The 27051-nt window shown below is 43.9% G+C and overlaps 1 protein-coding gene across 11 annotated transcripts in view; it reads left to right on the plus strand.

Annotated features, from left to right (window-relative positions):
• The window catches only part of NFIX (nuclear factor I X), a 318328-nt gene extending 291538 nt beyond the window's left edge, over positions 1-26790 (plus strand). For 6 of the 11 annotated variants that reach the window (XM_089487378.1, XM_089487376.1, XM_089487388.1 and 3 more), the window contains 4 exons: positions 516-691; positions 5130-5277; positions 8320-8414; positions 20183-26790. In XM_089487378.1, coding sequence (XP_089343504.1) covers positions 516-691; positions 5130-5277; positions 8320-8414; positions 20183-20197 — 434 coding nt within the window. In that variant the 3' untranslated portion in view covers positions 20198-26790. The remainder of the gene's footprint in view (positions 1-515; positions 692-5129; positions 5278-8319; positions 8415-20182) is intronic. The other 5 variants (XM_089487412.1, XM_089487427.1, XM_089487435.1 and 2 more) reach the window with 3 other exon arrangements.
• Positions 26791-27051: the final 261 nt, after the last annotated feature.

Raw genomic sequence — 27051 nt, forward strand, 5'->3', positions numbered from 1 at the left:
GAATAACTATGTGTACAGAAGAAGAAGAATCTTAAATCCCTGTTATGTGATTATGTGTGTATACAGCATGTACATACACAGACAAACGCATGCATGTTTAGAATGTTTTGTAGGTTGAGAGTGTGTAACACACACAGTCAAATCCCTCTGCATCTGCTTGCACATCTTTGCAAATGCTCACCTGTCTATGCCCTTATGAAATAGAGCAATATCCGCACACTGCCAGTGTCAAATAAACTGTTGTTTCCAAAAAACCGAGACAGAATGGCACCCTTTGTCTTTTACAACAAGAACATGGGCTGGTTGTTCAGCTGAGGCCTGGGCAAATATGATTGGTGCAGGTGGCTTTTGGGCTGTGTGAAATGAAAGCAGCATGGCATGGGGGTTGTTACTGACATTTCTCTGTCCCTCTTTTTCTCTCTCTTTCTTTCTCCACCTCTCTCTCCCTCTTTCTCTCTCTCCCTCTCTTTCTGCTTCTCTCTGTGTTTCTGTCCATCTGTCCTTACACTCTCCAGGAAGCCCCCGTGCCACAGCGTCGGCCCTGCACTTCCCGTCAACCTCCATCATCCAACAGTCCAGCCCCTACTTCACACACCCGACCATCCGCTACCACCACCACCACGGCCAGGACTCGCTGAAGGAATTTGTGCAGTTTGTATGCTCGGATGGCTCAGGCCAGGGCTCCGGGCAGGTAAGAGCCTCGCACCTCAGCCCAGGGATGCCGGCCAGTCCCACCAGAAACCTGACCTACAGCCTTTCTCTGCCTCCTCTCCCTCTCTGTCTCCCTCCCTCCCTCCCTCTGTCTGCCTTGGCTGCCTTGCCTGCCTGCCTGCCTGCCTGCCTTCCTAGGGAGTCAGTAACACTGTAAGCACTATTCTATAGTCCTGTGGGTCTGACAGAATAGGCCCTTTTTCAGTGAAGGAGCAGTCTGAAACACTGGCTTGCTCTTAGAAACTTACCTTGGCTGTGAAAAATAGACAGGGATCCAGGTAGGGGAGAACAACCCTGAGGACAGCCAGGATATTGTAATAGATTTTTTTAAACATGGGTGAGGGGGATGCCATGTTCTTAAAAGATGGGCTTCTTCCTATCATTTCATCTTGTATAGGATGTGACAAGGATCTGAGTGGCCCAGACAGGCTTTTTGTCCTGTCACCCTATTCCTCTGTCCCTTCCTTGTCTGCCACCCTTTTCATCACAGGAAATGTTTTGGAAGGACCTTGAGTTATTAGGAACTTGAAGAATATGGGGTTCCTTGACATGGGAAAATCCCAGAGGACTAAGCTGAGCACGTTATAGAAAATGTATAGCCTGTGAAATTTGTGAAGGTGGCAGGATTCAGTAATGTAAAGCAATGCAACTTTGTTGGTGGCAGCAGAATCAATGGACCTGCAAGATGGAACTTTTCCGGCACTGTGGGCTTTTAAACAAGGAATCTTCTAAGATGTGTGTTGTAGCATGGATGAGTTTTAATTTACTTTTGAGTCTAACTTTCTTAAGTGATTTGGTTTGTCACAGAAATTCTACACATACACACACACACACACACAATGTTTGGTCCAGTTTGAGAACCACCATTAATGGAAACACTAGTGGCCTGGCATGTGAGGACACAATTTGTGAATAAATGTATTCCCATTCCCATTCCAGGAGCAAGGCAAGGTATACATTCAATAAGTAAATAAAAATAAAATTTAAAAAGTGCCACCCCCACATCACTTGGCATGGCAATCTATTCCAATTTCTGTGAGCTAAGAAGAATATTAGAGTAGAAACATTCTTTTGTCTTTAAGCCCTCTTGAAAAGAATTGATTAAATAAAAATGTCTTCCACATTAGAGCCCTTCAAAAGTACTAAGGCATTGCTAGGAATCGAGTCAAAATGGAAGTTCCACAGTGCATTTACTTGACCATAGCATTAACCAGCAATGTTTTATCCATATAAGGAAAATTGCCCCATAATATTTACACATATGTATGTCATATTTAGAAGAGGTACCCTGTAATGTTAATTGAAAGTTTACTTTTTATAGATTTTGCCCATGGTACTGCATTCTGTTCAAGTGTAGCTGAAGATTAGTAACAAATCACTCCTCTGTTACTTTTTAATTAGTTAAATGATGTACCCAACCAGCATATGTATAAATTACTTGTTTAGTTGTATTTTTTCTTTCTACGGCAGCAAAAAAGCTATATCATTTTGTAATATATGAAAAATAACAAAATAGTATGAGCCCGGGTGGCGCAGTGGTTAAATGCCTATACTGCAGCCATTCACTCATAAACCATAAGGTTGCGAGTTCAATACCAGCAAAAGGGCTCAAGCTCGACTCAGGCTTGCATCCTTCTGAGGTCGCTAAAATGGGTACCCAGATTGTTGGGGGCAATTAGCTTACACTTTGTAAACTGCTTAGGAAGTGCTTAAGTGCACTGATAAATGATATAGAAATGTACTTGCTATCGCTATTGCTACAGAGAAAGCAGTAGTTTTGCTTTCATATATCAACAGGATCAGAAGTTAACAGACAAGATGGTCCTCACTGCACTGATTATAAAACAAAGGTCTGAAGCTTTTGATTAAAGGCACAATGCCCATTAAAAGCCTCAACAGTACATTACCTAACAACACTAGACAGACTACTCTTGGTGTTGCATTTTATTTAAGTATTTATTTAAATCCTGATGGTGCAGTGGTTAATTGCCAGTACTGCAGTCACAACACTGTGAGTTCAATCCCATTGCTCCAAGGTTGACTCAGCCATCCATCCTTTCATAGGTTGGTAAAATGAGTGTCCAGCTTGTTGGGGGCTTACACATTGTAAACCACTTAAAGAGTGCTGAGTTTAGTATGAAGCGGTATAGAAATGTATGCTATTGCCAATGCTACATATCAATTCTGAAAAAGCTGAGAAGACAACACAAAAATGTGCAGTGAGCTGAATGCAATGTTGTGTGATTTCCTCATTTTAAAATATGTAGCACTTTGAGAGAAAGGAGCTAGTGTAGTAGCAGTGACTCCACTGAGCAACGAGCCCCAAAGTCTTCAGTGTTACTAGGGTATATTCTAGAAGAGTAGCCACGGCCCGTTCCAGACGGGCACCCTAGTACATGCTTGGCATGTACTAGGGTTAGAAAGGGGTGTCCTTTCCGGACGCCCCCAACCCTAGCACATGCTCGGCACGTACAAAATGGCAGCACCCATTCTACATTTTGACGTAGTGGACGCTTAGCATCTGCACGTCACAGCGTGTTAATGACGTCGCAAGTGCGCTATTGGTGACTTGCGGCATCATTAACACTCCACAAAAAGAAGCTGCTTTTTGCGGCTTCTTTTTGCTGCGCGGAGGAGTCGTGTGGTTTGGCCACTGAGGCTCCTCCGCGCAGCAAATGAGGGTGCCACCAGACCGCCCTTTTGGGCGGTCTGGAAAGTGCCCATGTCATCCTGAGATAAGAAACAGACAAAAAGAAGCAAACAAGACTTTTTAAATTTCCATAGCATTCCTTAACTTTTGTCAACAATTGACATAGATCTCAACTCAAGGTTAACTGTCCTGGTTTAATGGTTGTATGCCACTACTCCAGGACACCCAGAGTAGCAGTGAAACAACAATAGAGATCAAGCAGTAGAGTTATTTCAAGAACTGAAAGTCAAGGCATCACCATGATCAGGCTTGTGATGACTTGCCAGCACTGCTGGGTCCAAGTATTTCTTGGATCACACCTTGTCTCCTGATTCATGGAGACCACATAGCATTGGATAGCTATATAAAGTGAAGATTTGAAACCCTTAGAATCTTTCCAGGACCTAATTAGGAGAGGGAGCTACATAGGAAAAACATAAAATCCAGGGGAACAAGTTGGTGAACAGAAGAAAGCAAGGAGGGTCCATTCATTGTGGCTTCTTCTGAAAGGAAACTATTGCCTCTACTTATTTTCCCAGGGCTAAGAAAGTCAGGAGCCAGTGAATTCATTTGAGAATCCATTTCATCAGAAAATATACCCATTTTCTACTTATGGTTTAGTTGTCATGAATTGGACACACTTTCTGACTTTGATTGCCATACGTGACAGTCCCAAATGTGGAATCCTATGGTAACAATTCCTGTCTTTTTGCTAGATTGCTTGTGAGAAGGGAAAACTGAACTGAGGAAGAACAGTTTTCCAAAAAACAAACAAACAAAAACCCTGCTAACATTGATAGATTAGGTGTTTTCTTGTAGCCACAGCTTGCCAATTCTGCGATCTAACTGGATTTCACATTTTTATTCAAAAAGGGTTTAAAAGAGAAATTTCATCTAAGTGGTGAAATACTGAGATTCTGAATTGAGAAGATGGGCCTGTATGGCTGCTACAAATCTCATGTTGCCTTCTAAAGTCCAGACTCATGCTTTGTGGCACTCTAAAGTGAGCATTTGCTGAGATGGGAGTTTTGTGTACATATTTAGCATATACCAAGGCACTTTTCCCCCCATGGTTAGAGTTGTGAACAAAGGATACACATGGTTGTATAGGCAGGACAACTTAGGAACCAAAATCTCCAGAGTCAGTAAGCTAAGGGGAGGCAGTGTATCCTCTCACTACTGAGACATCTGTTGCTTCAGTCACTTTCTCTGGGCAGCCATATGGATCTAGTTGCACTACTGTTTCAGGCTACTCATCCATTCCAGTCGTGTGTCAGGGTGCCCAGTGAAGAGCATTGGCAATAGAGCTTATCATCTATGGTGTTGACAACATGTTTTGCAGTGATATGTGGTAGGGAATAATTCCTATCTGGTTTTCACGTCTTGTCATTGGAATGGAGGAGTCATCATTCAAATCTGCCAATCATGCTGGTACACTGGCAACTACTGGATACCCATTGAGGCCTGGATTGCTTGCGACAAGAATGGAGAATTTACATGTTCATGAGGAAAGGATAGCAAGGCGATAAGGATTTGAGGGAGGCATGGGAAAGATTTCAAACCAAGACATAATTTTAAAAGAAAAAGAAGGGGGAGAAAAAAGGATCCCTCATCAAACCTAAATTGAAATCCCTTCCCTTGCTCTCAGCCCTGAGAGCTGCCAGCAGATACTGCATCTTTAACGTTGCCTTGTCTCGTTCATGCATCACTGTATTTATGTTGTTCGCAGCCTAACGGTAGCGGCCAGGGCAAAGTCACGGGGTCATTTTTGCTGCCGCCGCCACCACCTGTGGCCAGACCAGTGCCCCTTCCAATGCCTGATACAAAATCCACCAGCACTAACCCAGAGGGCGGAGCGCCGACACCAACGTCACCCTGTAAGTGGACCCCAGTGTAACCCGAACCATCAAGCAAAATAAAACAGAGTCACCCTCTCCCAACCACCCCACTCCAGAGTCCTTCACTAGGGGTTGAGCAAGGCAGAAGTAAGGGGCAGAGGAGAAGGAAGAGACTCAAAGGAAAGGCAAGGCAAAGTGGACCAGAGAAGAATGCGCACAGTGACAGATGCAGAAGGAAGAGCTGCAGTAGAGAAACCACTAGAGAGATAAAGAGGAAGGAAGGGACACACTATAGAAAGAGGAATGACGAGACGGGTGGGAGAAAAGCAGATAAAAGGCAGCCAGCAGGACAAAATGAGGGGCTTGGGGCACCATGTTATCATCATCAAGTCTTGTGCTTTGTGCTTGTTTTAAAAGTTGACACACCCCATCTGATACCTTCCCCAAAGCTGCCATCACTCCCTCACACCTTTCATCCCATACGCCAGCGTTTAAAGATGCAGTAGCTGCCCAGCTCCGACACTTTTATTTTTTATTATTATTTTATTCATTATGTTGTTGGTTACCATAGTGGCTCCTGGGTAAGGACTGGGTTGTTTTTTTTCCTGTAAGGGACATGTGTAAGGGACAAAAATAAACCATACATAATACAATTTCCAAGAATAAGAACTGCTGTTAGATTTCTTCTTTTTTTTTTTTAATGAGTGGCTCCTGGGTTGTGTTTATAAGTGTTTATCTGGTTCTTCAAAATAATAATAAAAAAGCAACTTCCACTGAGATCCGTAGCAAGCTTCCTGTCACCCCCTGAATTGAGGTTTGTGCTTTTTTCTGTAAAAGGTATGCCTATGGGAGTAGGGAAGAGGGAAGGCTGCGAATCACCATTATCAGAAACTGTCCCTGCTGTTGGGTGAGAAGTAGAACCCAGACTTGAGATGTTTGAATCAGAAATCCTGGGCTTGTATCCCCACTTCTAGGAGGCCATATATATCCTATGGTGGGGGTGGAGGTCACTGTAAGCTAGGATGTCTGTTCCCAGTTGTGGGGGAAATGGAGTGAGGCCTGCCCACCTTTTTGCAGAAGGGATGAGAAACAAGACTCCCAGGTTCTCCAGTGATGAAGTAGTTCTCACCATCTTTCTTGGCTCAGGGGAAATCCCTTTGGAGAACAAGATTGGCTACCACTTCCATTTTCCTTTTGCTTTATCTTCTTCCCTCCTTTCTTTTTCTTTTTAATTTTTTTTCTGCATCCGTGCTCATGGCATTGCTCACTCTCACGCTGTTCATACTCTCCATTATATGGGTGAAGTGGGGAGGGAGTGAGGAACAAAGGGCTGGAGACAGGGTGTAGGCATGAAAGGCAGTTCTGGAGTTACTTATGTTCTGGTTGTTGTCTTTCCCACTCTCAAGAGAGCTAACAAAGGATTCAGGAGGAGTATGGGGCACTGCAGTTGCTTCTAAGGTTGAGATCAGGCACCAAGAGCTGCTCTACATGATCAGCAGGTTCAGCATAAAATATTGGTTCAGGCCTAAACCATATGAGATAGTGGGAGCCAGGGAATCTTGAATATGATTATTGTGATTAGCGTCTAAATGACTGGATGTTTGAATGATCTCTCACATACTTTTAAAAAGCCTTCCACCACATTCAAAGCTAGCATATCTGTAAGAGAACTAGCACATAACCATTCTCTTTTGTATGCTCATTTTGGATGTCTGGATTTTATTTACCATGAGAGAAAATCCAGCACCTTCACTAACAGAGCCCAGCAAAAGATTATTTGGTATGAGTCTTCTGGTTGTGTAGCTCAGCTCTTCACCCCATTTAGCAGAAAGTGGTCAACAAAGAGGAACAGAGCCCTAGAGGTCTCCAGTGTGACAAAAAGAGCGAGGGAGGATATGGAGCAACTTGCCTCAAGGTCCTGGCAGTTAAAGGTGGCATTCCCTTCTTGCTACAACTCCTTTGGGAACCAAGGGCTGAACTCTGAGCTAGAACTGCTGCCTTCAAATTAAGGTCTTTCAAGCATAGACATCAGAGAAAACAGCTTCAGGCAACCTCGAATGTTTGTGATCAGGGCTGAGTGTGAAGGTGAAATTTTGTGTTTGACTATTTTTGTGCATGCTTGTGTGTGTGCAGGTGCACATGTATGTTAGTATGTGGTTGCAGAACCCTTAAGGAGCTGTCAAAGTCTGTTAAGTGTATCTTGGTCCAAATGGGTTTCCACACTGGAGGCAGCTTTCAGTGGGACAGTCTCCCATGCCTGCTCTGTGCCCCTCGCTCAGCTTCCCTGAGAGCATAGCCCTCTTCTGCCACCATGCTAAATACCAAAGAACTGAGCTCAGTTATTTCTGGCACATAGTGTTATGCCCAGGGGAGGCATGCAGACCACAAGACTCCATCTCCTGGCAGGCCCATACATGGGCATGTTCTGGAATGCTATCCACCCTGCCAGTGGGCAAGAGGGTTGTCTCAGGCTGCTGATAGCACTCTCAACAAAGAAGCCCTCCAGAGACAGAGAAAAGTAGGCCAAGAGATTATGGCTTTGGGCTACTTGAGAATCAGGAAGACCATCCAGGTGAGAAACAAGGCCTGTGGAAGGAAGGCTGAAGTTTCATTTTCCTTGCTTAGATAGCAATGTTCCCACAAAGCTTCACTGCATGATCCTAGAGATGCACCTCAGGAACCCATGTAATTCTATAGAAACTGCTTGGGTTTGGCTTCATGGAGGCATCTCAGAAGTTTCTGCCCCAAGCACTTGCTGGGATTCCTCATCATACAGTCAGGCCCTGGAGGCCCTGTCCTTCAGTGCCCAAAATACTCATCTTTCAAGCAACAGGTGTTTACCACCCTTCATAACAGGCCCCAGTTACACCCTCCAGCTCATTGCCCTGAACCCTTGAGCCCTTTCAGTAGACAGGGTGTGCTAGGGAGGGAGGGAAGGGTTCTGCCCGCTTTCTCTCTTTGGATTTTGCTGTCTTGAGTCTCACCTGCCAGGCCTGTGTGCCCATCCTTTTCCATGACCACCATCAATGCCATCAACCTCACCTAGTGGCCCTAACGGCCTCACGTCTCTTTCCCCTCCAGCATTCTCAGCGCCAGGCTCCTCCTCCTCTGCCAACCGGTTTGTCGGCATCGGACCCCGGGACGGCAACTTTCTAAACATCCCCCAGCAATCTCAGGTAGGGGGACCAGCTTTACAGGGGATGTTGTATGTGGCAGTAGCCCAAACGTAGCTTGCTTTATGTGGGTTGGTTGGGTGGCTGGGTGGCTGGGTATGATTCTTCTGAAGGGATGGATGGGATGAAGTCCAGATCTAAACAACCACATGTTTCCTGCTACCCTTCAGCTCTGGCCTGAAATGCATTCAGCACCAAAGGCCTCCATATAGAATGGGGATGAGAATAAACGGGAAGGAAAGACAGCTAGGATGTGAGGCTGCCCAGGTTCTGTTTCAACTGTGGGGGAGTAGAGCTTAGTGATTTAAATGAAAACTGAGACTGAAAATCAGGATTCCAGATCCACTGAGTGTGCCACCAAGCCTCTTTGGGATATCAAAACTAGCTTTGCCATGATCTAATTCCATTCCAAAACATAAACAGTCCCAATGTTTTAGAAACAAAATGGTGGATCAGCACATTCACTCTGTGGCTAACAATTTCAAAATATGACCCCCAAATTGTGAAGTGCAGTGCACAAAGTATATAGAAAAGACTGCTTAACTATAGGCTTCATTGGGTGGCCTTAGGCAGGTCACTGTTTCTCCTAAGACTGTTCACACATGACATCTTTTCCACACATTGATCCCCACAAAACCAGTGAGGTGAAACTAGGCTCAGGGCCACCATACATGTTGTACATCCACATGGAAAACACTTCCATGCTAGGTAAAAAAAAAATGAAATCCACAGGTAGATTGTGGCATAGATGCATAGTGAAAAAAATAGTTTCCTAGCATGTGTATACTGTTTATACACTCACTGAAATATACATACAGTATGTGCACTCCCCTATGACTGTCCACACTTTTCCCTACATGAGAATGTTTTGAGGGAAATATATCACCACTTTATATACACATGCTAGATTTCACACATCATGTTGAACCATAGTTTAGCAAAATAAAAACAAGTTGCAACAAACTTTGGTCTTGCATGCTACCTACTCCTCTCCTCTAATGCAGCCACCTGGTTTCAGTTAACCAAACCTTGTGGGTTGATTAATGTCAACTTTAAACAAGCAATATTTGAAGTTGACATGTTTCAGACAAACCATGATTAAGATTAACTACAATTTGTCAAATGTAGATGGCATAACAAACTGCAGTTAACCTAATCTGGAAATGAAAACTTCCAAACTCTACCTTGCAGCCAAATCAGATGAAGGAAGGAGAGAAAAGGGAGCAAGCCCAAAGTTTGCTGCAGCTTGTTCTTAAAATGGTAAGCCGTGATTGAGTATGATGTCCAAATGAATCCTACAGGTACAAGCAGTTTGTACATGCAAAGAAGATACCATTTCCAAATTTGATGAAAGAAATGTAGAAGTACCACCTGCAGAATAGCCCAAATCTTAAAAGAAAGCTAAGCAGAAACTGGGTTGTGCAGGTCCACACATTGGCACATGCCCCATCTGTGATACCAGCAGCCAAAGGATGAGTCCAGTGTTAGCACCTCCATGTATTTAGGGTCAGAAGTGAAGTTCATTTCCAGGCTCTGTCTAGAGATATGTGCAGATAGCAACTAGGGCATTTCGCTGAGTCAGAATGAGAATGAAAGAGTACACAATTCCAGCTCTGAAGCAGTTGTGAAGCATGCAAGGTTATGCTTTTCTGTTGTATAATACACATCTGTGTGTTATGTCTACACTGAGTTTTAGCACCACAACCCCTTTCTTCCCTGGAATTCTTGGAATTCTTGATGCTGTGGGGGTTTTCTCTGCAGCACCCAAGAAGATGGAAAAGGGTATCTTTCTCCCATGTACATTATGTGCATCTTTGAGCTTCTTTTGTATTGTTTGTGTTACATGTGAATGTTGTTACAGAAGCAAAGCAGAATACAGAGACTGGTAGATATATTTGATAATGCTGGCTTTACACTGACAATACAGAATGAATTAAGCCAAAGCCAGTTTAAAGTTTCATATATGAAAACATTGCCCAAAGCCACAAATTGTGTCCCATTAACATTAAAGTAGCGCTCACCTGGATATATCAGTGATGATACAATATCCTCTGACAATATAGTGTGGAAGGGCAGGAAGTGTGCAGCACAGAAGTAAATACATACCATTCTTAATAAATATATTTCTGTCACAGCTGTAGAGGAAGCTTATCATTTTTTACTCAAATATTTTTTAAAAGCTACAGAAACACTCCTGCAAGATTAAATAGATCACATAATGCTGCAAACCTGAAGGAAATTTAACTCATTTTAAAAGTATGCAAAGGGATCTCGTAGGACCTTTAGACTAACTGAAAGAAGTTGGTAGCTTGAGCTTTCGTAGACTTGAGCCTACTTCTTCAAATGCATGTTATCTGTTAACATGCATCTGATGAAGTAGGCTCAAGTCTAAGAAAACTCATGCTACCAACTATTTTCTTTCAGTTAGAGGTCATTCACATGTTGCTTTTAGTGCGACTGTGCAAATAATCTCACTCACACATTCCAGGTTTGTTGTTCACATTATGGAACTGCATCTATGTGCCTCTCTACAAGTTTGGTTGCTCACACAGCACTCAAATAAAGATGGAGTTGATGATGCAAATGTATTTGAAGCATGTTCGCATCAGTCATTCTCACAGCTCAGAATGAGAATCTTTTAGAAAAACTTGGTGGGGGTGACACACACACACACATTGACACTGATTATCCTGGGTTAACTAGGTTTTTTGGCAACCTCCCCCCCCCCCCCCAAAAAAAAAAAAACTTAATCAGGTGCATTAAAAATGCATCTGAACAACAAAACTTCAACTGAAATTCTACTGGGATTATTTTTACCATCTGAATAACCCCTTAGTCTCAAAGGTGCTATAAGATCCCTTTGCATACTGATTTTCCAGACTAAGAAACTTATCAGACACATTCCCCCCCCCCCCCCCCCCGTTATGGGCACAGGAAGGTGACGCTCACGGCTGTGCGAGGCCAAGAAAAAATGCATTTTACTGCACATCAAAGTGTCCTCAAAATGGCTCCATTCCGTCACCCGGCACCAAGCTGTTCCCATTCAGTGCTGAGATGTGTCCTTTGGCTTGAATGGAAGACTGAATGGGAATGGCTTAGTGCCAGGTGACAGAATGGGGCCATTTTGAGGACACTTTGGTGTGTGGTAAAATGCATTTTTTCTCAGCCTCACATGTCCCTGAGTGGCCCCTTCCTGTGCCCAAACCGGGGGGGGGGGGGGGGGGATAAGGTCCTAACTCAGCTATACCTTTGAATTCATTTTAAAAGCGTTCTTGAGTGAAGGAGAGAGTTATAGCTCAGCACAGTGGGTGCCTGCCAGTAAGTGCCCATGGCCCAGTAAGTGTGGCTGGGGGACGGAAGGCGAGATCTGCCTTTTTCTGCCAACAAAACAGTGATCATTATTGCTGGGAAGTCATAGTTGCCCTGCAATGGAGGTGCTACCTGGATGTGTACCTTACAACAGTTGAGTAAAAACTGAATGTTTGTTGTGCAGTGAAAACCTAGGCTGGTGTGTTGTGTTTTAATCCTAGCAGTACTGTACAATGTCCAGAAGGAAAAGATGGACAAAGTGGAGGATTAGATTGATAGAGAAAGGTTGAGTAAAGTGCATTCATTTGGTGCCAGTCCTGCTCCTCCTGTCCCACACAGGCTTGCTCTCGGCTTGATCTGCCTTTCCTTCCCAGCCTCCGTTGCTCCCTGGCGGTGAGGGAAGGAGCCGGAACAGAGCAGGAATGAAATCTGCTCCCCTTCCCATCCCATAACCAAAGTCACGTCTGGCTCGTCTGGTTTCCCCGAGCAACCAGACATGATGTCACACCCAGATGAACTTGGACTTGGGGGGGCCAGGCAGGGAAACAATGGTCCAGAGCAAGGCTGGACCAGGGCCCAGCACGGCCGCAGGAATAGCAGGGGCACTTCCGCCAGCAACTTCCCTACTTCTGGCTTTCTCCTCTTCTGTTTCGCCTTTCTGGTTTTAGTTCATTTCCCCCCTGCTTTCTGCACCCCCACACCATCCACCCACACTCCTTTTCTCTCCCCCGCCTTCTTTTTCTTTTAATGCACTTCTATCACATTCTTTATGGCTCTGAAACTACTTTTCCCCTTGATTCCTTTTGATTTTTTTTGTTTCCAAAAAAATAAAAAAATCCTCATTCCTTCTGGGAAAGTCGAGCAGATGCAGAGGGCCGGGTGGGTGGGTGCTGCTCATGCATGAGATAGTTGGGAGATATTGAGATCTTTCTCAACCAAGGCACTGCCAGGTGGGCTTCAAGCTTTGCCAAGGGTCCTTTAGTGTGTGCATGTGTGTTTTGTGTATATAAGGATGGGGGGGGGGGGGTGCGGATATTCCCTGCCCGATTGGCTAGGCTATAGTAGATTGTAGGGTAGAAGGAGAGGGGAGGGCAGATGTTACCACAGTAACCAGTGACTTTTAAGAACTCTGGATTCAGGCAGATGGAGCAGGACAAAAGAGGGGAAGAAAAAGACAGACAGAATTGGGGAAGAAGAAGAGGTGTGAGAGAGTGAAAAAGAGTGCTTGCCAGTCTCCTCTTTCTCAGTTGTGGCTTCTAGCTGTTGCCCATAGGAACAGCAGCAGGACCCATGAGGTGTGACAGTCCTTTAATTCTGACCACATTGCTTTTGCTGCTGTGGCTGCTGTTAAACATTTGTCTGGTGCCAACAGTGTGTGCAGAACCTGCACTGATCAATTCTCTGCTCATGTGGCTTAAAGTTAGAGGCAATATAGGTAAACCAGCTTCTGTTCTCTTTGGTCTGACTCGTATGTCCAGGCACTTCTAATTAGTTGGCTTCTCTTTCCAGTGCTCTAGTTTGACCCATGTCTCCTAAGCACTATCTAGTAAAAGGTGACATGTAGCACAATGTCACAGAGCTTCCTCTGGCCTCCAACAGCTTCAGGACAAAAGCAACTATATCTCATCAGAGATGGGCAGGAACTGTAAAATCGCACCTGCTTCTCCGTGAAACACCATTGTTTGTCATTGTAGTGGGAACTGGCTGGTTGCATGAAAGAGGATGAAAGAATAGCCAATAGCAAGCTGTCCAGAGCAAATGACATGCTGGTTCAGCAATATAAATTTTTGCATATGCCTGTCTCCTGCACAACTAGACACAGGAGAGCTACTTGTTGTGTGAATAGTAGCATGCGAGAGCAGGGAGACGAGAGGTCCTAACCATAAAGGAGGACAAGGCACTACAACATGTAGGGCATTCCAGAAAAATGTAGAACATTACCCAAGAAAAGCTAAAAACCCTCACAGAAATATAAATCCATGTTTCTTAGTCATGCTCAAAATTGGGGAGATTTTGGAATTCCTCCTGGAGAGAAGGTGGAAATGGAAGACATCTGAAAGAAACTAGATTGTGTCTCCCCACATCTTGCATTACCATGCTTCATAGCAATAAAATGAAGGAAGACTGGGAAAAGCTTAGCTTCTCTCACCAGGTTTCACCCTTTCATCTTGAAAATTAGAGTCACATCTCCCCCTTTTTTTCATGCATTTGGCAAACATGTTCTGTACTAAGGAACCATGGCGCAAAGCATGAACCTAACATTAGATGCATCAGTACAGCTTTTAGCAGTGCTGACAGTTGATAGGAATGTGTGAAAACTGAGAACTTTTTCTAGTCTTATTGAAATACTTTTGACTTATCTTGGCACTCTGCCAATGGTTTGTCTGCGGGGAAAGCTTTGAATAATCTATCTATCTATCTATCTATCTATCTATCTATCTGCATATGTCATCACACCTTTCTTCCAATTCAGGATCTAGGTAGTTTACAGCATGAAACAGAATATAGTTAAAAACCAATAAGTTATAACACTAAGAACAATTTTAAAAGCAGTTAGATACCTGTCATACTAAACCAAGCACTGAATTTAAAAACATAGAATGAAAAGAGGCATTGCAAGACCTCCCCCATTAAAAGACCCTTCCATGGCAGCCAGTAAGTGGCTCCAAGCTCATCTGAATAAAAATGTCTTTGCTGACCGGTGAAAGGTGAAGAGAAATGGGAGGGTATTCCATAGTCAGGGAATAGCCAAGAGAAAGCTCTGTCCCGTGTCCTCACCAAGTATGCATGCAAAGGTGTAGGTCCAAGAGAAAGCCCTCTGCTAAGAATCTCAAAACTCACGAAACAGAGGCTTTGATGACATCCACTAATGTAAACCCTGGTTTGGTCAGCACATTGGCTTTTGTAAACTTTGTGGAAGAAGGTGTTCAGCATCTCCTCCCATAACACCTCCATCCTGGGTACAGCTTGAGTTGGAGGTTGCTTGGTTGCACAGTCCAGGAATGGATTGAGGACAGTGGTATACCTGAGCAGATTCCACCTACTCTTGTCCACCTAGGGTTAAAAAGAACAACCTTGGTCTAGAAGAGGGAGAGACATAATTGTGCACACAAGATCACCACCAAGACCATAGCAGTAAGGAAAAGGGGGCAGCTTCCATCCTCTCCTCTGAAGCCCACAGACTGGGACCTTCAAGAGAGGAGGAAAGGGAAGTTTAAAGCCTGTCATGCTGGCGATTATAGGTGGAAGCACTTATGAATAAATGCCAGCGTGATGTAGTGGTTTGAGCATTGGACTATGACTCTAGAGAATAGGATTTGAATCCTTGTTCAGTGATGGAACCCCACTGAGTAACCTTGGGCAAGTCACACTCTCACAGCCTCTCACAGCAAGACAAACCCCCTTTGAAGAAACTTGCCATAAGTTGGAAATGACTTGAAGGCACACAGTGACTGATTTTTAGCTGCACTGCCTCCCCTGCCCATGCCTGAGGTCTCTCTGTGATGTTTTAAAATGAGGGGTGGAAGAAGAGCACCCAGTCCTCCAGCTGTGCTTTTTTAAGCGGTAGGGGGGAAAGATGTCTCACCACTTCCATGGTGGTTGTCACTGTTAACTGCCCTCCAGTTGACTGACTCATGGCGACCCCATGAGTGAGAGCCCCTGTCCTCAACTGCTCTGCTCAGGTCCATGATAAACCTCCTCAAATTTGCCCTGCCATTGAATGAGAACCAGTCTGCACCCCGGCAATCACCAAAACTCCCATACACACACATCAAGAACTGGCTGATTTTGAACAGGGAGGGAAGCATCTTCTGTAAACCCCAACTGAAACTCATTTGGCTTCTCTGTAAGTTCTTCTGAAGTTTTGACTGAAGAGGTAATTCACTTTGCATTTCTGTAGCAATTCAGTGTAGAGGAATGTGGTCCTCCTCAGCCCAGTGCAACACTAACTCCCATTAATACTAGGTAACAAAGCACATTATGCAGGTATGAAGCCCTTTGATATGCATTATGATAGAATTCAAAGATATAGCCCTGTTAGTCTGTAGAAAAGTAAGTAGGGCTCTTGTAGAACCTTTGAGATTAACTTAAAGAAAGAGGTTGGCACCATGAGCTTTTGTGGACTTAAATCCGCTTCCCCAGATGCATTTGATAAATTGCATTCAAATGCATCTGAAGAAGTAGACTTAAGTCTACAAAGGCTCATGCTGCCAACTTCTTTCTTTAGTTAGTTTCAAAAGTGCTAGAAGATCTCTCTACATAATATGCATTATGAGCTCACTTTAACTGTCTTGGTTTCCTCTAGTGTAAATCCTGAGATTTGTAGTTTAGGAAAGGGCCTTTAGAATCTTCAACCTCTAGTGCCTCTGACCAAATTACAAAACCCAAGGATTCCATAGAATACAGCCATGGCATTTAAGTGGAAACATAATGCTATAACTTTGCAGTGTGAAAGGCCCTAGGTGTCTGCTAAGTTTAGGAAGCAACTGATAAGTTCCCAGCATTATCATTGCAGTGGGGGAAATGTATGTACGGATGGAGAGGAGCAGGAATAATTTTGTTGCTGTCTTTCAGAAGGGACATTTTTCACTCTTTAGCAAATTAACATTTAGCTGTGTATACCTAGGGAAGGAACTGAGATGAAAAAAGGAGAGGAGAGGGCAGAAGAGTGGCAGTGAACGTATTAGCCACCTTTTTAAAGAAAATTTGAAAGGTGGGAATCACATTAAAAAAATTTAAAATGTATGTTACAGCTATTTGTAATGTGCCACCTTGAATCCCATTTTGGGAAAAAGGTGAGCTATAAATCCCATAAATAAATAAATAAATAAATAAATAAATAAATAAAGTAAGTGTGGGTCCCATAGACGTGTAGTAAGGCTGATTGACAGAAACTTCCATTAGCTTTCCCCATTCCAAGTGGGAGAAAGGCCATGCTTTGTACCTTCTAAATCAGCCTTCTCCAACTATATATTTTGGACTGCAATTCCCATCAACTCCAAACAGCATAGAGAAGATGGGGTTTTAGAGGGTCCTAGGTGGCCCAACATTGCCTTTACCCCAATGTTTGCCTTATCTCAACCACCACCTTCATCACACTGCCAGGGCAGATCCTCCTGGTCATGCCACATTAGTATCAGAACCACATTTTGCCGTGGTGCTCTTGCAATCTCATGTTATTTCAGCATGGCTGAGATTAGGTCAGCTGCAGCTCTGATGCACTGTCAGAAAGGGGAATTTCCAGAAAAGCAGCAGTCATGTGGTGAGTATAGAGGGCTTGTTCAAGGCATCTGAGAGATGCTATGACATGAAGGCACATCTGGAGATAGATTCATCCCTCACTGGACGTTGTCATAGTGGAGTGATAACTCCTGACTGGCTTGTTACTGAGGAATAGCATTCTGATTGGATTTCAAAGGACAGAGCCTCAAGTCCAGCCAATTGCAGAGCAGGGACAGCCAATAAGTGTGGTGCTGTTGTTGTTTGTGCATTTTAAAAATTATTATTGATTGTTTCCAAATCCGTAATTTGTATGGATCCCCCCCCCAACAAAAACACCAGAAGATGTCAGGTTTTGCCTCTGATGCAGTCATTTGGGCATGGCCTTGTGATTGGCTCAGAAGGTTAAACATCACTGCAAACTTCAGCCAGTTGGAGGATTTAGACCCAGGGATGCATTTGCATTTCATTGGCTGGAACCTATGACAATGAGAGATGTTTAGCAATCTAGTTGGTTGGCAAGGATTCACTTGGGTGTAAGAGCTGGCATCTTATTTTATGAAAGGAGCATGGAGTAGCCAAATGGGGAGAGGATGGGGGGGGGGGGGAGGACAGCTGGAGACAACAAAAATATTAAAATTGTAATTGGAAATCCATGGGGATTGTTAGTTAAAAAAAGAAACTGCGCGCAAATTGTGGGGAAAGGGATTTGTTTTTCGAACCTGAGCAAGATATAGCGGGTGCTTTTGCCTGGAACATTTGCTCCACTGCATGCCATAATTACAAACCTTCCATTATTTGTGCTCTCCTTTTGATCTCCTTATTCCTAATGGGCATATTTTCTCCTCTATCCTGACACAACCCAAATAGAATCATTTCCAGCCGTTGTTCTTGGTTGTCTTGAGTGACTCTAATACACCAAGAACTTCAGTTCAAAAAGGGGGTAAATTCTGCAAGGAGGTGACAGATCGGTATCACTGGAAGTTGAAGTCCTTCTTGGCTGTGAGAAGATTTGGGTGAGTGGGTGGTTGGACATATGAGTAGCAGTTTGCCCTGGTGCTCTGAAAGTGCACCAAGCGCTGTTGACACTTTTTGCTCCATCTCTTCTCAAAAATGAATTTAGGCCCACAGGGTTCCTGATTTAGGTTGAATCCTTTCCCTAGGAAGCTGTCTCCAGAAAAGATGTAGAAAGGTGCACCTCACCCAGCGAAGCAAATGAGTAAAGCAAGGAATGCATTTGGCAGTGGCACTGGCACAAGCAAAGAGAAAGAAAGCTGAAGAAAGGGATGGGAATTTTCCAGCCTTCTCCACTAGTTGTGGCACAGTCCCCCCTTGTGGCCATTCTTAGTTCCTGCTTTCCACCACTTTCTTCCAGAAATTGAAATATTTGAAAAACTGCCCTCCCCTTTCCTTGCCACACCACACTACACCTCCAGTGTGCTCTCGCATAGCAACTCTGCAAAAGAGAGATTTTGACCATAGTGTGGTTTCTTCCCCCACCCTACTTGGCACTAGGAAGGAGCAGATTGTTGTATGTGCAATGCCTACATCTCTATTCCCAACCTTTCAGTTTGGAAGGAATTTTCCACTTCCAGATGCTATTCAGGCTGTAGCATATAGATTAGAAAACTATTATGGAGGTTTCTCCTTGCCTGAATTGCACAGGACGCCAACTGCCTTGACTTGCCTTCCTCTCTCCCTTCTTGAGTTAAGCAGCAGAAGAATCCCTTGCATCCTCTTCCTCAGAGATCAGTGGTAGTTCCAAGCCCAGCTTTTAGGGAGTCAGAGCAAAAAAGCAGGAACCTTTCAGTAAGGAAATGGACCAGCATGAGACCAGCGTGTCCTTGCATGCTTGGACATGGGTTTGACATGGTCAGTTCTAGGGAACAGGACACAGGGTTAGATTTGGAAAGCATTAATGAATGGAAGATGACATTTATTGAACCAGTATCTCTTTAAATAAACTCCTCTTTTCAATTCTAATGGCTCCATTCTTAAATGCAAATACGGGAAGGGAAGAACTTCCCCTGTAAAAGCCTGGCTGCACCATGGTTGTTGCAAGTTGTTTGTCATGAATTTTAGACATTGCATCCAGTATTGTGTTTTCCATGAACATAGGTGGAACTTTGAGAACGGTTGCAAGAAAGGCATGATAAGCAGAAAGAGAATGAAGAGATACATTAGATGTCATGTATGAATACTGAAGGGAAAACCTTCTTATCTAATTCTAACACAAATGCTAGCAGTGGCAGAAAGCCCAGATCCTGTGCAGTATTGCAGATAAGGGTGTTAGATATGGCCTGGAGTCAAATCCCCACAGAGCCTTAATGCATAGGCCATTCTCTCTCTCTCTCTCTCTCTCTCTCTCTCTCTGGTCTACCTGACAGGGTTGATGTAAATGGTACAATGGGAGGAGGTTCGGATGTATACCACCCTGAGTACCTTGGAGGAAGAAATGTTTAAATATGGGCGAAATGTGATGTTATGATGAGCACAGGAATGCCACTGAAAATGGCAGGATCATGTCATACTTACCTCATCTCCTTCCATCACACCTAATGCTCAACCTGCCCTTAGCCTCCTTGGCATGATCCTGCAGTGGGATTCTCCATCTCTGTCAGCAGGAATTCATGATACAGAAAGGGGGTCGGAGGCAAGAAAAACATTAGTCAGCATTACCAAGGTGGGGAATGTCTTACTGGGCATGATGGAAGCCAGAGGAGGCAAACGCAACATGAAATTTGCATTTTTGGCAGTAGCTGCATGCTTGTGATGGAGATCACTTTTACCTAAGCACTTTCAAGCAAATACCTACAAATGCATTGTGTGAAAGCTACAAAAGCAGGGGCATTCATACAGCTACATTTGTCAGAGAGCAGGTATTGGCTGCAGCTCCCTATTGAGCATATGCTTGATCCCAAACCTGGCTGGACCAGCATTGAGGAGCTTCAGTGGATGTTTGTTAACACAAGAAGGAGTTAAGTGGTATCACTACTGTAGAGCAAAGTGCATGGGAATTATGGGTTGGGACACAAGAGACAGGCAAGACAGACCCAAGGATGGGAGTGCCCTTTCAGGTTGCTGGAAGCAGGTGCCATAAGGCCAAGCATGCCTGGAAGTGTAGGAGGAAGAATGGGTATGGTTGGGGTATCAATATTCTAGTGTCAAACCAAGAAAAATGAAAGAAGATTATAATGCTCCATTTTAATTTTGCCTCCTTTTTGTGTCTTCTTCTGTTCTAGTCTTGGTTCCTCTGACGGGATCTTCAAGCGAAGAAAAATAATAATAATAAAGATGGTGGTGATGGTGATGATAATAATAATAATAATTTTTCACTCAAGCCCTGCAAATCAGAATCTTCAGTCCTTAACCCATATCTTCACTGACCTCCTCCTCTTCAAGGAAACGTAAGAGACGTTGGGTAACACTACAGATGAGAAGCTTAAAAAATCCACATTGGACTTCCCCGATCCAAAGCAGATTTTACATTTGCATAGAAGAGTCTTATCTTCTGCAAGGAATCCCATCAACATCTACAGATGTCACATAACCCTCTGTTATAATAGCTCTGGACCATTTGAGCAATGGTTTTTAAAACAACAACAACAAAAGGGATTTCTCGTTTTTCACCATGGGGAAGGAAAAGTATTCATGTCAGCCAGCCTCAAACCCCAAAACTGCACCAGAGTTTGCTAGGGATTATGTTTGTTGGGAATTGGAAAGCGAGACTGTTCTCTAGAATCTCACCTGTTAAGTATAATTCCAAGGAGGTTTCTGAGCATACAAAGAGTAAATAGAAGCATTTGACTAGTTGAGGCTCAAGGACAATTGTGCTTCTAGCTCACTCAGTTACTTTTTAAAACTGCAAAGTGGGATGGAGGTTGTAGCAAGCAGATCAAATTTTTCCTAAATTCCATTCACATGTCCTAAAGGCTTTAGAAAGCCAATCCAGCATATTGCACTGGTTCAGAACTGGAAATGGTTTTGATTAGAGCATTATGAGAACAATAACACTTGGTTGGCCTTCATAGCACAAACTTCTCCCACCAAACATAAGTTCCCTTGTGCAGTAAATTCCCTCATTAACTGGATTAACATTGTGTCCCCATTAGTTCAAAAAGCAAAAGCAGAAACGTTCCTGACTACCAGATACCCAGGCAGAATTCCATTCCAGAACAAGGGATGGGCTCTTCCCATTGCATTCTCTCCCAAACTCTCTCCCTCTCTCTTTCCCCACTCTTCATCCCTTACCCTTTCCTCTGTCTCTCATCCTTAGAGCTTCCTGGTATTCCTTGGTCAGGATGAACTTTTCCCATATTTCAGAAACAAAAAGTATTTGCACATCAAGATTATGTGGAAATCACTTCCAGTCTTGTTCTCCAAAAACTGGGATTCTTTCACCCCATTAAATAAAAGAGGCAGATGCTTGTGAAGTTAAGCTTCACTGGGCTGGAAAGCATGCTTGAGTATTTCTCTTAAGAAAGAGAGCTCTTGCCACCATTTCAAATGGGCATATGTTTTGAAAATCCATTGCAGAATGGTTTAAAATATTTAAAATAATTTTTTAAAAAGATGGATGAAAATGAGGCCATGCTGAAGTTGGAAATGATACCCCAGACAGACCACTGTGGACAGGGTAGCTGGCATAGTCAGGCACGTTTCTGCTCCCAACCTGGTCTGGGCAAGGTGGGCTTCATTCCTTTCCTCTGGGTACCAGCCTTTTCCTTTTTGAGGTTTTGGGTGTCTGTTGTTATTATGGTTTGATGCTCTTCCTGATCCCTTTTCTCCACTTTGTTCTTTTCCTCCTTTAGTTGTAGCATTTCCTTTGGCTTCCTCTACATACAGGTGACGACCGCAAAGAAATTAAGTACAAGGGTGCTTTAATGGTTGTTTTTGTTAAGCAAAAAGCAAAGCTCCCAAAGCTTACTGCACATGAACACTCTCAACAAACTTCAGCGCAACAAAATGAATGGTATAGAGTTAAAGATAGTGGAGGCTTCCTGGAAGTGAGGGTTTGACGTTACTGTCTGTACACTGCATGTATTCATGCATGTGTGCAGACATGTAGACACATGCACCAGAGTCAATCACACAGCTCCACGCACTTTCCTCTTTTCCCTTTCTCAGACTTGCAACAACAACAAAAGTGAGGAGAACAAATGTCCTCCTCTATTTTGAATCCATGATAAGATCATCTTTATTTCTTTTTCCAAAGGTCTGTGAAAGAGACCCCTTTCTTTCTCCTTGCCCCATATTGAGCTTTGGGGACAGGAACTTTGCCAAATTCCTTGGGGATTCACTTCCCACCCTCCATCCCATCTTTCCTGTTAAACGTGTCCGCCTTTGCATGAGGGAGGTCACAGGTTTTTACAGGGCAACTCCACATCATATATTTAGTATAGGTGAGGTTCTTTACCAGGATGGAGGGAGGGCATTAGGGGTTGGGGTTAGGGATTGTCTGATTTGGAATGGGCCAGATGGATGCTGCAGGGAATGGGTTACCGTGCAATCTGTCCAGAGCAATTGCATTTGGGTTCCTGGCTTGCACTGCCTGGAATTGCCTCCCAAATGGCCATATGGGAAAATCAGTTGATCTAGAGAACCTCCTGAAATCCTTCTACTATCTGTCACAGTGTTCCCCAGGTTACGCTTGAGGCATCTGCAAGAACCTCTGGAACAGACAGAGTCCAGAGGTTGCAGGTGAAAACCAGGTATCTGCACCCCTGTCCAAGTGCAATGATTTTCCATTTCCACGTGGAGAAACAGGGTCAAGGAAGGGAGGTCCAAGGCCTGCAGACCTCCCTCCCTGCTTTGCCTGTTGTAGGCCCCCTCCCCTGCTTGTCTTCCTGCTCCTGCCCTGAATCACACATATGCACACAAAAACCTGTAGCTTAAGAGTGGCTACCCTTACTGGAGGCCTACTCATGGAGGAGTCACAAAACCTAACCTTGCACAGCTGCAGGACAGCTGTTGCATGAAGGAAAGGGTCCTCCTGGGAGATGGGGTCAGGGGGTGAGGAGTCTACAGAAAAATAACTGTGTGGATGTTTTGTTTGATTCGCTTAATTGGCTGTTGCAAAGAGGAGCCACCTGCCTGGTGCTTCCATAGTTGTCATGTGCCAGCTATGTTGCCCATTAAGAGTGGAGACCTGGATTTCATAGTTTCTGGTGCTCTGCTGCTTCCATCCCACTACAGGCCCTAACCCAGTATCTCAGCAACCCAGAAGCATAATACAACCTGCCAGAAACAAAGCAGCTCAGGCAGTAGAAAGGCAGTACTTTTCACTTCCCATGGTGTACACATACTTTTCATGTCACCTTGGATTGGCCAGATTTCTTTAGGAGTTTTAAAAAACAAACAAAGAAACCCAGAAATCTGTTTACCAGAATCAAAAGTGAAATTGGTGTACACTCCATGTGATCCTTCTTTCAGCTCTGTGAGAAATACTGCTGCCTTGTTTGTAGAAATGTATTCCCGATGACTGAGGATCAGGTTCAGATTTGAGACATAAACAGAAATTAGAAGCAACACCTGGGATTAGATGGCCACCCCTTTCCATATTGTGAACAGTTGGAAGGTGTCCTCTTTTATACCCAAGATAAGCATCTGTTTCTTCGAGAGCACCAAGCTATGGAGAACTTATTTTTGGGAATGCAAACTCTTCCTACCCTGGTGGTCTTAAGAAAATAGTCATCTCTCATCCTCCTGTTCAGCTTGTTCCTTGCCTCCCCCTTTCTGCAAAGTGGCAAATGCCTTAGATTTGCTAGGTTGAATGAGGTAGGGGGTCTAATGTGATTTAAATCTTGAGGTGTGCTCAAAGTGAACATCATTCCAGTATCACCCTGAGCAAGAAGGCACATGCAGCAGCATTTATGTGAAATGCTGCATGGTTTTCATTTTACCTTATTTCTTCATAAAAGTATTTAGATTATTCCCAAATTGAGAAAGACCATCTCCACACACACACCTTGCAACCAACTTCCCCTATTCTTTGTAAAAATGCATTCAGGTTCCTGTTACGGTCAGGAGTAAACCATTTCTGAGTGCAAAGTAATGTGTAAAAATGAGCAATAGTCCTAATAAGGGGAAATTTTTATCACAGGTGAAAGTCACTGTATTTAACACTGTTGACGCATCTGTTGTGTTATTAAATTTATTCAGTTATTACATTATTTTAAAAGGAAATAATTCAGTCCAGTTGTCCTGCCTAATTGCTTAAACCTTTCTCTTAAAATGCCCAACTTTACACATAATGACTTCCCTGCTTGAGAAACAGGTCTCTCTGTGTATGTATGTGTGTATGTCTGCATGAGAGGGGGGGGGGTCTAAAAAGGTTATGGGCCCAGGCATTTTCAGGACTACAGATGCAGGGGACAACAAATAGGCAGCACTTAAAAATTGCAGGGGGTAGGTGAAGGAGTAGAGGTTTACTCTTACTTAATTCTGAAAAATCCTAACAATGCCTAAGTACACATTTAACTCTTGGCATCTGCTAAAAGTGTGACAGTTGGGTGGCAGCAGCATGTGGGTGAATGGCATTTCAGTGCCATCCATCTCCATGGTACCTGGTTTGGATCCTAGAGAAGGTGAACCTGGAAGGGGGTGACATATGGAGGACTTTAAATTTGGGTGGCTGGAAGGTATGGGCAGCAGAAAGGAAGATACACAGAAATGTGTGTTTAAAAGGGGGAGGGGATTTTTAAAAAACAAAATATATATTAGGGGGTTTAAAAGAACCAATTTTGTTTGCATTGAGCCAAGTGCAATGGAGTGCATAGTTTTAATATCTTTGTATGTTAAAGATTGTTAAGAAGAAGAGAAAAAATCTATTTTTGTTGCAAAGTCCTCTGTTCCCAGGGACTCTAAAAAAGTAGGGACAAAAGAAAAACCCAACCTTTGTAAGTATGGGGAAAAACTTTTTTCTGTTTATTTTTTCATTCGTTTATTTTTCTTTTTTCTCGTTTGTTTTTTAAATCCTTTTTTTTTTAAAAAAGATTGCTAATGATTGGGGTTTGGTTTTGTTTTTTCGTTCTTCCCTTTTCCTCATTAGTAATGTCGTTTTATGGGAGGGCTGAAGGCAAAAAAGTTTTTCACATGCAAAAATAAAATTGTAAAAAAAAAACCACACTGTATCAGGTTAAAAAAACATTGAACATTTTAAAAAAACTGCAACTTTAAAAGTAAAATAAAGGACGACAAGGAAAAAAAACCTAAAAATCATAAAAGAGAAAAAAAAGTTTAAAAATACAAAACCTGGTGCTTCTTACAATATAAAGTACATTAAAATCTCTATTATACATAGTTTATGAACCAATTAATTGTTATCATAAAGCACATTTTAGGAAACACGCATTATCCCTTCTTTATGTTTAGCTGAAAGGGGCAGCGGGCTTTGCAGTCAAACGCACCAGCAGCATCCGGCAGCTTCCCATGGATCTTCCCAGGTTGCCGAGCGAGCGAGATGGGCAGGCGGTGAGGTTGCCATAACCCAAGGGGGGAAGTTCCTGGCAGAGCAGAGACCACCCTGAAAGGGTTGTGCTTCTCTGGCTCCTTTCACCCCTTCCTCACCCTCCATCACTGCCACACCACCCTCCTCTGTTTTGCCTTTCTGCTCTGTCTTTTTCCCAAAGAAAGTTAAGCAAAACAGTTTGGGTTTGGCCTTCATTTCTTTTCCCCTTTCTTGTACGCCAGACTAATCCACAGTGCACTCTCTTTCTCTCTCTTTTCGCCTGCCTTCCTTCCTTCCTTCCTTCCTTCCTTCCTTCCTTCCTTCCTTCCTTCTCTTTCTCTTTCTTTCTCTTTCTCTTTCTCTTTCTCTTTCTCTCTCAAGGACTTCTCTTTGGCATGAGGAGCCAACTTGTGATCTCACCAGCATCCCCTCCATTGAGTGCCTCCCTTTCCTCCCTCCCAGAGTGGTTTGCAAACCCCTAGTTGTCCCTTTCTCCGAACCTTCCCAGTGTGGTGTAAAAAAAATGAGGCCTTCCTCCCGCCTCCCTTTCATCCTTGTTGGGCTGCCCCATGGGAGAAGGGGGTACAAAGCAAAAAGTGTGGACCCCCCACCCCACCCCAACCTCACAGAGCATGGAAGAGGGGACTGGAGATATTTCTCACTTCAGGGAAGGACCAAGATGGATGATTTTGCCTTACTCTCACCATGCTTAACTGGCCAGCTGACATAGTGCCTTTGTAAACCCATCTTTCACTGGAAGAGATGGATGATGTGCTCTGCCAGAGGAGGGGCAGGGGGAGGGTACCAGAAGTCCCATCCTATTGCCCCTGCAATCCATGTGCTTGATACAAGGGGAAAGCAATAAAAAGCCTAGGCTTGACCAGCAAGAGCAGGGGACGAGGTGGTACTGTGGGTCAAGGCAGTGGTGCCGAGTCCCCTTTGGCCTGGCTTCTTCTGCTCCCCACACATACACACCCACACAATAGAGAGGGCTAGCAGCATAAAGGAGAGGGCGAAGGAAGTATGCCATTGCAATACTGAAGGCTGCAGAATCTCTCCCCAGCAGACCTTCTGTATTCAGGCTTCTCTGCCATCTTGCATGGCACCCAGAGCCTTTTTTTTTTTTTCTTCCTGGCATGGAGAGCCAGGAACTCCTCAGCTCCTCTCTCTTCCAAGTGATGCTTAGCTGGAGTTTGAGGGCCTGAACAGACAGGCCAAAATAAAGCTGCTTCGGGTCACTTCGGAGGTATGTTGTTTGAATGATGGTGGAAGCCGCACCAAAGCCTCACTCCACTTCTAAGGACTGGAGCAAAGCTTCGGTGCAGCTTCTGACCTCTTAAGACGAGTGTGTCATTTAAACAGCATACCTCCAAAGTGACCCAAAGCAGCTTTTTTTTTTTTTTTTTTTTGGCCTGTCTGTTTGGGCCCTCTGATATCCAGGCAGGCAAACAGCTGGTGACTCCCTTGGAGAGGAGTGTGTTGGGTTTACCTGAGCTATGATTTCATTTTTGAGGTAGATTGGCCTCCTGGGATGCCACCTTAGAAGCATATTGAGACCTTTCTTGCCCTCCCTCCAGCTCCATATATGCAGGGATGGGGAGAGCACATCCTTTGGTTTGAGTTTCCACTGTTTGGCCAGTAGCCACCACACGTAGACTGGAA

The sequence above is a fragment of the Sceloporus occidentalis genome, unplaced genomic scaffold (assembly GCF_023333645.1).
Source record: "Sceloporus occidentalis isolate IW3139 unplaced genomic scaffold, rSceOcc1.0.p SCAF_1, whole genome shotgun sequence".
NCBI lineage: Eukaryota > Metazoa > Chordata > Lepidosauria > Squamata > Phrynosomatidae > Sceloporus > Sceloporus occidentalis.